The following is a 14,124-nucleotide window of genomic DNA, read 5'->3' on the forward strand; positions in this document are numbered from 1 at the left end:
ACCTCGGCTTTAACACAGGGGACAGCAATTCTAGACAGCATGGCTAACTGAAATGTTGTGGAATATCGTGACCTTTCTGTACTTTTCGAGTGAGCAAGTGAGAGCCTGTGATGGGCACTTTGGCTCAGTACCTTGGAAAGGCCTTCCTCTAGAGAGGAAACATGTTCTCTGATGCAATGCCCTTAGCAGGCAGGGACAGGACACAGCTGGGGTCTGAATCAGGCTAAATCCCATCTGATTGGAAATCAAGAAGCTGATGCTTTTGAAGATTATGAATCTGGAAGGCAGCAGAGGCAAGGGGATGTCAGTCTTTGCTCAAAGCAGGTAGTGCCACTCTCTTTGGCTTGTGGTCTGATTTCTCTATGGTCAAAGCTTCCAGAGTAACTTTAAAAGTGGATTTGTAAAGACACAGCATTTGCCTCCTGGATCTCTTAACCTGGCTGTTCACTTTTCAAAAGGAGAAATAATTAAAGTCTTGGAAAAGACTTCATTGAGAATGTTACAGCATTGAGAAAGACTAGAAATAAATGCCAGAAACCCATGTTTCATGTTTCTCTGTGTTTTATTGAAAGTATAAGTATAGTTTTACATGTAAGAATCTTTTCCAGCTTAACCATCCTGTTGCTTCACTATTACTGATAGCTTTAGAAGATCTCTTTCTTGTGACTTCTCTTGGCTTTGTGATAGGATGTGTGTACATCCCACTTGTTGAAACCATGGTGAAGAATTAATTGTGCCCTCTTCACTATTCTTGGCTGTGAGCCCATGTATTGGCACCTTTACTAAAATAAAGACATTCAAGAGGGTCAGGCTTACTGTGTCCTTCCTCAAGCTAGTGTCCTCGGGCAGCACCACGGATGCTGGTACTTGAATATCTGACTGTCTCTTAAGGCTGTCTTTCTCATCTCTGAATGCCCGATCCATGCTACAGCATATGCCTCCAAGCTCATTATTGCTCTGAGACCCATGTTTCACACATAGTATTTACATGCTTTATTTTACATTTTAGGATTAAATCAATAGCTAGACTTTCTTACCACACTGGATTAGCTTTATTCATTCCATTTGAGTTTATTAAAAAGCTGTCAAACATAAGTCTACATTTTTATCAGCAGAACTCTTTCATAAAACGGCATGAGATGTGTTCAACCAGAACATACTTTTCAAAATATAGCAATGTTTGATATATTCTAGACAGTTATCCCTTCATTTAATCAATCACAATTGAAAGTAACCATCACATGAATGAAATAAAATGAGTCTAGTCAAGGAATCCTTGGGGCATAATAGTACAAGCATTAAAAAATAGTTCTTTTTAGCTGGAGTTAGTATAACTCCCCAATAAAATAGCTTTCAAAACTTATTAAAAATTCTACATAATATGGCATAGCTGAGGAAAGGGAAGATACACAATTTGATGAAGAATCAACGTGGAACAGCAGCGCAATCCTTGTGTACAATAAAGATCAATCCAGTTAATTTACAAAATGGTATGTTTGTGGAACCAAAATAGTTTTTACCCACAAAGAAAGAACAGTCCAAACAAATCTCTTGAACTGTCCTTTTGTTCTTCAGAAAAGCTACCACTCAGCATGTTGTATTTGCAAAGCTCACCCATCACTGACGATCATGGGCTGTACACTTGAAAGATGAAATTACTCTATTTTGATTGAGAACAGAGAGATGCCTTCGTATTCCTTGTGTTCTCTCTGTGGATGCTTAGGCATGTGGGGACACAGTTGATGCATTGGTGCATATGGATCTTGATAAGGTACACATGTCCACACTCTCAAACTTACCCACAATTTCTCTGCATGCTCACATATCTGCACATACACCAGCACACACATGATGCCAAGGTTCAGTAGTAGAGCTATGCTTTGGTGCTGTCTTGTACACACTATTTACGAGTGTGAGACATTTATGATGTATTCCTAGAATGCTAAGAGGAACAACACTCAAGGGGTTAATGTAGACCACATATAGGAAAATATTGTCATTTATTTTATTCAAATGTTTGGAACTTAAATACAAAATCATCACTAAGTTTTCACAAAATGAAGCATCTGTCGCTTGGAAGGAAAAAATATTTCAGAAATATGTTTACAAAAATGTAAAAATATTAGGCATCAAGACAGATGTGAACACACTCAGTAGCTTGTCTTGTCTGTCAGTCTTCCTTTGAGTTGAAGATCTTATCATACTCGTTCAGCATGAACTCTGCTATCTGGTTCTGGTATACCATGTGAATCGCCATGTTCCCCGACTCATTTTCAGCTCGCAGAAGGGTGGGTCCAAATACAATTCCTAAGCTTTGGGTGGACATGAGATTCTTGGAGGCTTTGGCCACTATCCTGGGGAGAAGAAAAAAAATAAAGATACCATTGATGTTTAAGGTGAAATTGTGGCTAGTTCTAGCTCCAGGAAAAAGAAAAAGAAAAATGAAGAACCACACTGCACTATTTGATCATGAGCCCTTTCTGAACTACTGAATGGAATCAGAATGTCACCTTGTCCAGCTTTAATTCCTCATTATAAATGGCTATTGTGGATGTCAAATAAATATGTTAAACAGCAAAATTCTTGTGGAATTAAAAAGATTCAGCCTCTGAAGTGTTTCTAATCAATGGAAAATATGGGTGACATCTTCATAGATTATATTAGAATCCAAAATAATAATCGAAAATAAATGCATGATTAATAATGGAAGACAGACATAAAGACTGAAATAAGATTTTAGCGATTAGAATGAGAGACATGTTCCTGGCAGAAGTTAACTGGAATATGCTTTGTATAGGAGGTGTGGTCCGGAGACTTTTGGGTATATGTCAAAATTCTGTTTCTCCATTCAGTTGGATGGGTTCTTTTCTCATGCCTCAATAGAATGCAGAATCTCATAGCATTCCTACAGATAGAGAATCCTTCTGAGATTAGAGAGGTACTTGCTCACATGAGGGTTGCATAGAAAGCTAGGATACCTTCAGTACAACAAAGATGTTGTATTTAAGGGATGCCTTACATGTCACCAAAGGGCTTTTCAAAGAAAACCCAATCTTCTTGCCAGATCGACACTTAAACAGGGAATTGTCTCATAGCTGATAGTGTGGGAGCACGGTTTCAATGACAGTAAGGAAAGAAGACAGCACGCATAAGGCATGGGCTAAGAAATTCTATTGTAGACTTCCAGACAGCCTGACCCAAGGGAAGTATGAAGACAGTGATTTTGTTGTCCTCAGTGCTCGGTGTGGAACTTGGTTAAACTGTTGAGAACTTGACACTGTCTTACTTGGCCTATGCTGGTCTACACAGTCCATAGTTGGAGGAGACAGCAGACTCTTTGCTTTCATTAATTTCCAATGGAAATGCGCTGGCTTGTATCTGAGCACAGCCATGTTAATGTAACGGAATGTTGGCAGAAAATGTACTTGGTTTAAAATTTCCCAAGCAACCATAATCGATCATTATTTTAAATGATTTTATTGTGACATTTAATCCTTATAATAACCCAACAAACTAGGTTCTGTTGCTAGCTCTGTTGATCAGGTGAAATGGTTGGGGCTCTGTGAACATAGGGACTGACGTCATGCAGAATTCAGGCTGGTAGTGAGTTGCATGGTTCCAGCTCTTCGGGACACATCATGTCAGAGGGTCTGGCAACGCCCTTACGCTTCATAATGGGGTCAATGTTTCGTTCCTCTCCACCTTGCACAATTATTGAGTCTACAATAAGAGGCTCTGTGGTTGTCAGTTTGGTTACAGCATATTTACTGTGGGCAAAATGACTGCAATCTTTTCTCTTTCTTTTATTTTTTATCTTTTGTCTTTTCGAGACAGGGTTTCTCTGTGTAGCTCCAGAGCCTATCCTGGAACTCACTCTCAAACTCACAGAGACCCACCAGTCTCTATCTCCCAAGTGCTGGATTAAAGGCATGCACCACCACCAAAAGTGACTGCGGATCTGAGTGAAAATTCAGGATATTCTGCCTCACATTTCCCTTTTCTTCCTGTTTTAAGTTGAGAACATTTGTACCTGTGAGTATTGTTGGCATGACTACATTTCTGGAAGGGAGTCTCATATTTTTAGAGTTTCAGTTAGTTATCAGAGATTTCAAATTTAAAGTTTCCTTTGGGAGAAAAAGGACTACGTCACTTTGATGCTTCCTTTTTCAAAGGCTGTAAAATGATATGAGCCTCTTCTCCCCACATCTGTTGAGTGAAACAGGCCTTAGCTCCCCACAGCATGGCAGTTTACCTCAGTTTAAGATCTTTGGAACTTCTTCTTGGCAAGTGTGCTATGAAAGTCATTAGTAAGACTTATTTCAAGGTAAAAAAAGTTTTTTTTTTATCTTTTGCTTTTAACTGAATGCTTTTTATGATACCAACTCCAGTGACTCCAAGACATGAACAATTGCCAAAGACAAAAATGGAAAAAACAGAACATAACAAGTAATTGAGTGCTCAGAAGGCAAAGGTTGCTGTGACTATACCCACTGACAGCAAATGTCTCAGCTGCGGAGGTTCATCCAGCAAAGAGCAGTTTTCTTTTGTTATAGGCTATGGGGGAAGCAGACAGAAATCTCAGACAGTACTGACTGTGTGATGGCAAATGGCCTGGCAGTGGCACAAGGGTAGGTAGTGGCTGGTCACTAGGGATGGGAGTTTAGAGAGCCTGAAAGGGGAGGGGCAAGATGAAAACATGGTCTGTGGTATATTTTCTAATTTAGACTGTTCTAATTTCTCTTGGACAAAGAATGGGCAGGAGAGGTGGGATAGTTGGGAACTCAAACTGAGTGACACCCTCAAAAAATAAGGTCAGCCAAGGTGACTCCAGGATTTGGTAAGTGCAGGGGTTAATCATGGTGGACAGAAGGTGATGGGGTAACTCAACCAGTGGCAGGGCAGCTTAGTTCTCATTCCCAAAACACAGCTAAGGGGACATAGCCCTACAGAGAAACGAGGCTGGATTGAGTTTAGAAACTTCACTCTTCTCCAAGAGTTACAGGTTATTTGTGTGTGTGTATGTGTGTGTGTGTGTGTGTGTGTGTGTGTGTTGGACAAGGTCAGATCTAGAGGTGGGTACCTGGTTGAGTTTAGACAGAACAAAGAGTGGAAGATAATGAAGCATAGCTAGACACTCTGAAAGCATCTCCATCTCAGCCGCTGGGCCATAGGGGCGCCCAGTGAATTCCTTCCAGTGTGCTAATGCTCAGTTACTGCTTTTATGCATGTATAAATTATCACATCTCATCCTAAACCCATCATCTTCAGGTCCATGCTCTAGAAATTTCCCATCTGACTTTGATAATGCCAATTGATGAGTGTAAAATGATCTTGTTAATATAAACGCTTCAGAATAACATAGCTTTATACTTTTTTTTTTTTTTTACCATGTCTGGATTAGTGCAGATTACATTTTGATAGCAGTTTAAATTTGTTTCTTAAATTAAGAAAATCAAGTCACTTGCTATGCCTTCTTGAAAAGCAAGATGTAGTTAAAGAGATAAGACAATATGGGTGTGCATTATACGGTATGTGTGCTAATTACCTTATTTACCAGTATAAAATATAACCTGTTGGTGCGTATGTAGTCTACAATTTATTTCCTAAATATCAATGAACAGTAGTTGATAGGATAGAAGAACTGATCTTTAGGTTAGAAATGATGCTGAGGGTGAGGGCCAATCTGATGTGAAATTGCTGCTTCACGTGCCTGTAGAGACAGACACTTCTAGCAAAAAAAAAAGCTCTGAAATTCGGGCTGCCTGGCAAATGGGTTAATGCTATTGTAAACTTTGCTGTTCACATACAAACCTACCCATTCCTACCTTGCTAGATGCCTGAATGGTTAAGTGGTTGTTTGAGGAGCAGAGCGTCAATCCCAGTTTCCTAAATTTAGTTAGCATATTATGAAAAATTGTTTATTTGTCAAATCAAAATAGCACTCATTTTCTAGTCTCCCGAGTGAGTAGATGTGAATTGCAGTCGAGGGCTTAACTAGTGGTGGAGCACGCACAAGAACACAGTCTAACCAAAGCAATGAAAACCCTGCGTGCGCTTTGTGTAACCTCCTATCTATGCAGGACAACAAAAGAGAGTAAGCAGTTCTTCTAGGAGTTGGAGGGGAGGCCACAGCTGGCACTACCTTCCAGAAAGCTCTCACCAAAAGTGAGTTCTGAGCAACACTATTTCTGTCACATGCCTCATAAAATTGGCATCCGAGATAAGTTTTGAAGAAGATTGAGCTTTGTTTTTCCTCTTGAAAATCTTAATGCACAGAACTGTTATTAAGACCCCCGAAAAGACTGCAGAGAAAATGGCCCTGCTCACGCTCAGCTCGTGTAGTCCTCTCTGACTTAAATGGCACGTCTGGCTTTTGTGCCTCGGCGGCACTGAGTTGTTTAGTCAGGGAAACCCTGACCTTGTGTACTCTGCTAAGGGCCTGTCTGCAATTCGGAAAATCTACTGGGTGTGATGCACCTGAGTTTCTCTGGGTCTGCCGTCTCTGCTACCAGCCCAGAGAGTTCTCCTCTTGAGGTGGATACATTACATCATTCTTAAAGTCCATGCAGTGTTGTGAATTCTGAGCTGCAATTTAACCTGTTTTTTTTTTTTTGAGCATTGCCTGTTTTATTTTTGTTTTTGTTTTTGTTTTTGTTTTTTTTTTAAAGAAAGGCTGCAAGACACATCACAGAACAAAGGCAAAATGGCAGAGAACAAATATGAATGAGAAATTTAAGGGTGACGATGTGGCTGAGAGATTATAATATACTCTGAATTGGTGGACGATTGGGAAGTTATGAAAATCATTTAGCTCTTCTGTCGGTATTTGGAAAGTCCCTTGATACATGTTTATTTGCTATTAGTTTATTTCCAAGAAACCCTAACAGCAAAGATACCTGATTTTCAGCAGCTTGAAAAACTCAAAATTAACTCTCACCAATGACTGATTACCAGGCTTCCGTTCTTCATTGAGAAAGACTAAAGAGACACTTCTTTATCTACTAGAGCCTAACAAAGACTTAACTGATTTTATAACTGTGCTCTGCAATAGCAATTAATACATGATCATTGTAGTAGCAACGTTTATAACGCTAGGTTAAATCCAAGTTTGTACAGTCTTGAATGAGTCAGATTTTTTCCCACAAGGTCAGAAGAGTGGTACCTTATAGCAATATAGGGAGAAAAAAATCTGACTCCCACTCCTTATCAGGTGCCAAAGGAAGAGTGACAGTGACCCATCGATTTCAGATTCTTAAAAATACAATATGCACTACAATACTACAGATATTGGATCCCAGGCCAGAACAAAAAAAAAAAAAATCCAAAAAAAACCAAACCACCAACCACCCAACCAATCAAACAAAACCCAGAAACTCTCAGAAAAGCCTTATGCTTGGTATGTTTTTCCAAACATGAGCAGAATTTGAACTAACTGAAAGAAATTTCTTGGTTGTGTACAGTAACAGCCAAATGACTCAATGAAAGGGAGATTTGGTATCAAACTAGAAGCTGATATAGAATCAAGAAAAGCAACCTATTTAATAGTAGTACATGGTCAAGCAGATAGCTGATAGGTGGGTGCAGCCTTTTTTTAAATTGTAATTTATTTATTGTGTGTGTGTGTGTATGTGAGTGAGAGAAGAACCTCCAGAAGTTGGTCCTCTGCTTCAGACATATTAGTCTTGGGGATCAAACTCAGATTCTCAGACTTGGCCACAAGTTGCCTTTAGCAACTGAGTCATCTCACCAGCCTGCAAACTTCCTTTTGTTCCTTGATGTTCCCATGGTAATGTACACAGAAAGCCACGTAACTGCCCATAGGACAAGTTTTCAGTTCTGGGGGTGTATTGCAGAGTTCCCCTTCCTGTCTGAGGAGCTTCTAGAGGGTGTTACTGGATTGGGGAAGAGTGTGGTGACAAATGTGTCCCGCCAAGTCACACACCTGGCATGCAAAACAGATCTCAGCCACCGCGTGCGAAATGTTAGCCGTCATTTTGACCACTTAGTAAAGAGAGACTGTTACAAATAGAATCAGTCTTCAATATGCTCAACTTATGTTTCTTATGTGTTGTGACTATTTTGAGGGGATACGTGCTAACCATATGCTTGCCTTCCCTCCGTTTGCGCAAATTATTCTGCTGTCTCCTCTGGCCTTTTATAAGATTGGGGAATCTGCAAAACTCGCACCTTCTCTCCTAAAGTTGTGGCATATGTCAGGAGAATGCTCAACTCTACTAAAGGCAGGAGCACACTTACAGAGCATTTTGCATTTAGCATCAGCGTGTTTCAGAGTGATCATTCACATCTGATTCAGCCATTGTCACATGTCAATCTGGAAATCAATTGGCTTGAACTAATTGTAGTCTTCAATTTTATATCTAGATACTATATGATTATTAATTTCTAAAAATCAGCTCACGGCTAGCATCCCAAGTGGGAGTTATTGCTATATTCTGACAGTTTTGCTTTTAAATGATCTTTAGGACCATGCATATATAATTTTTAAAAAACACATTATAGGAAAAAACCCAATATGGCAATTGCCTATTGATAGGTAACACAGCCTGCTCTTTAAAATTTATTGAGCTACTTTGCATTAATTTCAATACAGAAGATTGAAGCACTTTCAAATTACCCATTTGTCTCATATCTTTATTGATCAGACATTATAGATATAGACTAAAGCACCTTTAGAATAATATTCATATTGTTTAACAGGATATAGGGAATGAAAATTTAAAAATGAATAGCCGTGGGCTTCAACTAATGACTTATTTCTAGTTATGCATTTTGTAAGGTATCAACAATCATAAATAAAATGGGCTGTCAGAACCACAGCCCTGCCGTTCTAAATACCAGAAGGGAATACTATTGGTACCGCTGCTGGATGCTTTCACGTGCTAATCATAGTGTTTCAGGTACGCCAGTGTTCACCAAACATACTTGAACATAAACTTTTTCTTGAGTTATAAAGGAAGGAGTTGGACTGGAGAAAATGTGACATTTATATGAGCCTGATTCTTCTGCGTGTATGTGTATGTGCACGGAGCTACGCAGGTCTGTGAGTGAGGAGAGTCACATGTGCGCTGCGGCATGCAGGCGGAGGTTGAGCCTCATCTTCCCCCTTATGTGAGAAAGGGAATACGGCTTTTTGCCTTGTTGAATTCAAAGCTAGCTGGCCTGTGAGTATCCGGGCACCCTGTCTCTGCCTTTCATCTTGCCATGGGAGCGTTGAGGTTCTAGATAGGCACAGTTACACTTGGCTTTACTTGGAATTTCAACTCAGGTTAACCCATGGATCTACCTCACCAGTCCGTGAGTATAATTTAAAAAGCGCATTCCTTGATAATCTTCTGTGCACCGGGTGCTATTCTGAATGTTGAGATAGTTGCAGCAAGCAAAACAGACAGAATCCTTACCCGGTAGGAGCTCCCACTGCCAGTCTCCCTTATCCACAGCTTTTGTAGTTTGGGGATCTAACCAACCTCAGATGGGAAACATTTGAGAAAAATTGCATTTGTGTTGAAAGACTATCGAGTTTTTTCCTTTACATCTACCCTAAACAATGTGGTGTAACAACTCTTTCCATAGCAGAAACATTATATTTGGTATTATAAATAAGACCTCAGCATTCAGAGTCTGGTGTCTGCAGGGTGTGCCAAACCCATCCTCTAAGGAGCCCGAGGAGTGACTGGAATCTTGCAGTGGATGGGGTAGACAGCCAAGCCCACACGACTCAATAGATAATGCGATTTCAATCACGAAATGGTTTACCAGGAAACTCAGAAAGGAAAGGGTAGTTCTTCTACTGACCCCAAGCAGTTTAAAAATCCCGGTGACCTAAAATCTCTCCCCTGAGATTCCCGCTTACGTGGCATAGGCGGGATCTGGTTGCCGCCATTTTTAAATAGTTCTCCTAAGTTCAAGGAGCAGAGTAGTGTCGTGGAGTATGCTGCACGTTAGTTGACAGGATGCTCCAAAAAACAAAAAAAATCCCTGTCCCCTTGGGATGGAGGAACAAGTCCTGTCCTGCTTAGGCACACGTATCAGGGAGGAACGATTCCTAGAAAGGTACGGCAGGTGCAGTGGTCCAGGGTGAAGCTGGGCTGCCTGCCATTCCAGGAGTGGAGAAAAGTCCAGTGTGACCATGGACCAGTGAGCCAGGGTGTGGAGGTGGGAGGCACTCCTTAGGGTGACCTTCTGCCCCTGCTATTATGTCATCTGGCTTAAGAACACAGTGTTGGCGGTGGTGGGAAGTCCTGCCCTTAGTGGGAGTGTGATAGCTAGCTATTATATACTCTTCTTTAAACTTTAGATCCTTTAGTATAAGGACTGGAAAAGAAATCAACAAATGCAAATAAATAGAGTTGTGTATTTTTCTCTTGTGAATATTTCTTGCCATCTTTTCTATTGAGAGCACATAGTTTTGTGCTTGCCTATTTAGTCCATTTGTTTATTTTTATAAAAAACTACTGTATAATCCTTAAAGATGTGATAATAAAAAGAAACCTAGGGTAACAAGTGAAGTATTCCCCCTGATTGCTAATGAAATGCTTTCATTGTAGTTATAATTAGCCAATGGGCGTGACTTCAAGATAGTTTTCTACTTGCCCATTGATCTACCTACCACTATATAGGATAATAGGTATTCATATGCTACCTGTATAAAATATATAATATGCAATATATATATATGTATATATGTATGTATTTTTGGTTTTTTGAGACAGGGTTTCTCTGTAGCTTTGGAGCCTGTCCTGGAATAGTTCTTGTAGACCAGGCTGACCTTGAACTCACAGAGATACACCTGCCTCTGCCTCCTTAGTTCCTTTGTACTGGGATTAAAGGCATCTGACACCGCTGCCCAGCAATGCAGCCATATTTTTTTAAAAAAAACAATGAAATAGTAACACAGAAAATGTTCTAAAATTTGCTCTTCCACTCTTTTACTATATATACATTATGGGCATCTTTCCAACTCACCACACATAAAATACTGCATTCTTTAAAAACAGTCATTTCATTTTATAGGATGGAAATACTTAGGTTCTTTAACCATTCATCAGTTGGTGGCTAACAAATTGCTCCTTCATTTTCTGTCACAGACGATGCTGCAATGAGGAGTCTTTTCTGTACAGACTTCTGAGATCTTAGGGATTTCAGTGATAACACTTTCACCATTTTTTTTTAATCACAAATAGAGCTCCTGATTTTTTTGTTTCTTAATTTTATTTTCTTTTATGTTTATATAGTCACATGTGGTAGTAGTCCTTCTGCAATGTATACCATTATTGTCATTATCCTAAAATCCAGCCATATAAAGAGAGCAAATACAGCTCTCCAGTCTTCTCTTAGTTAAAAAAAAAAAAGTGATGTCAAATTTATTTTTTATCATGCTCCCTACTTTGTCTTTCTCTGGTTTAGTTTGGAAATGTGATCACAATATAAATTTATCCTTTCCCCCATGCCAGCTAATTATTGAATTATCCACTTGCTACCAAACGATTAGTGACAAGATATTCTTTGGTAGTTCATTATACTCACAGCCACACATACCTGCATATCTAGCTGTCCTGCGCTCTAACTGTGTATTTGGAGCCAGGACCTGACTATCTACATCACCGTAATGTCAATAGGCTTGTTCCTCCTCCCATCTTTCTCTCCTTCATAACGGACAGAAAGCTTTTCCGTGAACTTCAGCTGGAGGAAAGGAGCTAAGGTGAGACTGAGTGCTTTGACCGAAGCCACTGAGGAGAGAGCAGTGGCACTGTGGGATACAGACACTCACTTTGCACAGCAACACGATCCAGCATTCTGAGTTTGAAATCAGAGCTCTTCCCAACAGTGAGGCCTGAGGAAGACTTGGGGAAGAGTTGCAGTCTGCTGAAGTGAGTTGCAGCCAGCAAGATATCCCGGAAGGCATATTTACATTTTTCAGAATGTCCTAATTCACATTCAAGGGCATAACTACACAAAGGAGAAGGGCAAGAAGACAGAAGAAAAACGGAGCTAGTAGATAGCACGAGTTCTAATTGATCTTAATAATAAAAACCTGGAGTCAGATATTAGGGGGCGAAAGCTAAAGAACAGAGCAGCCAGCCTCTACCTCTTACCTCTATGGAATCCTCAGACCAATGGGGTACCCTGTCTCTACAAGTCCTCAGACTGAATATTGTCTCTACAAAACCTCAGACTGAATCCTGAGCTCTTGTCTCCTCCCTCCTTAGAGTCCTCTCTCCACCCAGCCATAGTAATTCCTGTCTCCACCTCCCTAGTGCTGGGGAAAAAGGTGTGAACTAGAGTCCTCTCTCCACCCAGACATATTAATTCTTGTCTCCACCTCCCTAGGGCTGGGAATAAAGGTATGAGCCAACACTGCTTGGCTCTGTTTCTCTATTAGACTGATTCAATCTTGTGTAGACTAGGGTGGCTTTGAACTCATAAAGATCTGTCTGCCTCTGTCTCCTGAGTGCTGGGATTAAAGGTGAGTGCCAGCACTGCCTGGCTTCTGTAGCTAACTGCTGTGGCTAGCTCTGCACTCTGATCTTCAGGCAAGTTTTATTTGTTAGATCACAAACAGAGTATCAGCACACATGTATGAACGATTTTTTCCTCTTGTGTCACGCTTTTCTTACCACAATGGAAACACACTGCTGGTGGAATGACAGAGAATTTTAGTTCTGCTTTCATTAAAGTGTCTTCCCTCAGACTTTAGGATAGTTTTTGTTATCTATAGTGGGTCTCTCAAGAGTAACATAAGTTTGCTCTGCTACCTAAGAACTGATAATTCGAAGATCCCACTTCCAGTTAGAAGAAACATCTAGAAAATGTATTGTACGTTCGGAGTATTTTCAGGAAGCAAACATTCATAAGAGTGCTATTATTCTCTACCTGAGTTTTCCAAATGAACCTGTTGAAATGCTAGTATGTTCTACTCACATCTTATATGAACTATCAAGTGTTGCACATGGCTCTGCATTAATTAAGTCCACAGAACAATGCACCTAATTAAAAGAAATTAGTGCAAAACATGGGTCTTAAATATTTACCCTGTGTTGTTTGAAAAGCCTAGGAAGAATGTTACCAGTGTGTACTTAGAACTGTTAATCTCGGTTTTTCCTTATTATATAAGTGAAGGGAGTGTCAGTTCCCTCTGAGGACATCCTCACAAGGTCTTTGGCAGTCTATGTTTGGCAGGGATATCTTCTTGTTTCAAATGTCCTTGGAGTAGCTAATTATCAGTTGAAATTTGACGATTATCGTTCTATTGTCCATATTTTACTTTTTTTCTCAGTGAAAGTATTTTTTTATATTTTAAAAACTCTTATTTTGCATACCAGACTCAGTTCCCTCTCCCTCCCATCCACCTGCTCCCTCCACCTTCTCCCCACCCTACCCCCTACCCACTCAGAGAGGGTGAAACCTCCTATGGGGAGTCAACAAAGTCTGTCATCACTTGAAGCAGGATCAAGCCCCCCCTCCAATATATCTAGGATGAGCAAGGTATTCTCTAAAGGGAATGGGTTCCAAAGAGCCAGTTCAGAGGAATCTCAATGGCCAAAAGGCTCTTAAGGAACTGCTCAGCATCCTTAGCCATCAGGGAAATGCCAATCAAAGCAACTCTAAGATACCATCTTATGCCTGTGAGAATGGTTCAGATCAAAAACACTAAGGAAAACTTATGCTGGAGAGGAAGTGGGGTAAGGGAAATGCTGGTGGGAGTGCAAACTTGTACAGCCACTTTGGAAATCAGTATGGTGGTTTCTCTGAAAATTGTGAATCAATGTACCTTAAGACCCAGTAATACCACTCTTGGACATATACACAAAGGTACAAGGACATTTGCTCAACTATGTTCACAGCAGTATTATTTGTAAAATTCAAAACCTGAAAAAAGTCCTAGATGCCACTAAACCAAAGAATGGATAAAGAAAATGTGGCACATTTATACAATGAGTGCTATTCAGTGGTAAAAAAACCAATGAGATCTTTAAATTTGCAGGCAAATGGATGGAACTGGAAAAACCATCCTGAGTGAGGTAACCCAGACACAGAAAGACAAATCAAAGGATAACCAGCCTGTAACCCAAGTCCACAACCCCAGAGAAGACAGGAGACAAGGAG

At 40.2% G+C, this 14,124-nt stretch overlaps 1 protein-coding gene across 1 annotated transcript in view; it reads right to left on the reverse strand.

Annotated features, from left to right (window-relative positions):
* Positions 1-1,983: 1,983 nt before the first annotated feature.
* The window catches only part of Arhgap15 (Rho GTPase activating protein 15), a 604,020-nt gene continuing 591,879 nt past the window's right edge, over positions 1,984-14,124 (reverse strand). The window contains exon 14 of the mRNA XM_038336693.1: positions 1,984-2,354. Coding sequence (XP_038192621.1) covers positions 2,171-2,354 — 184 coding nt within the window. The 3' untranslated portion in view covers positions 1,984-2,170. The remainder of the gene's footprint in view (positions 2,355-14,124) is intronic.

Source organism: Arvicola amphibius, chromosome 7, assembly GCF_903992535.2.
Source record: "Arvicola amphibius chromosome 7, mArvAmp1.2, whole genome shotgun sequence".
Classification (NCBI taxonomy): domain Eukaryota; kingdom Metazoa; phylum Chordata; class Mammalia; order Rodentia; family Cricetidae; genus Arvicola; species Arvicola amphibius.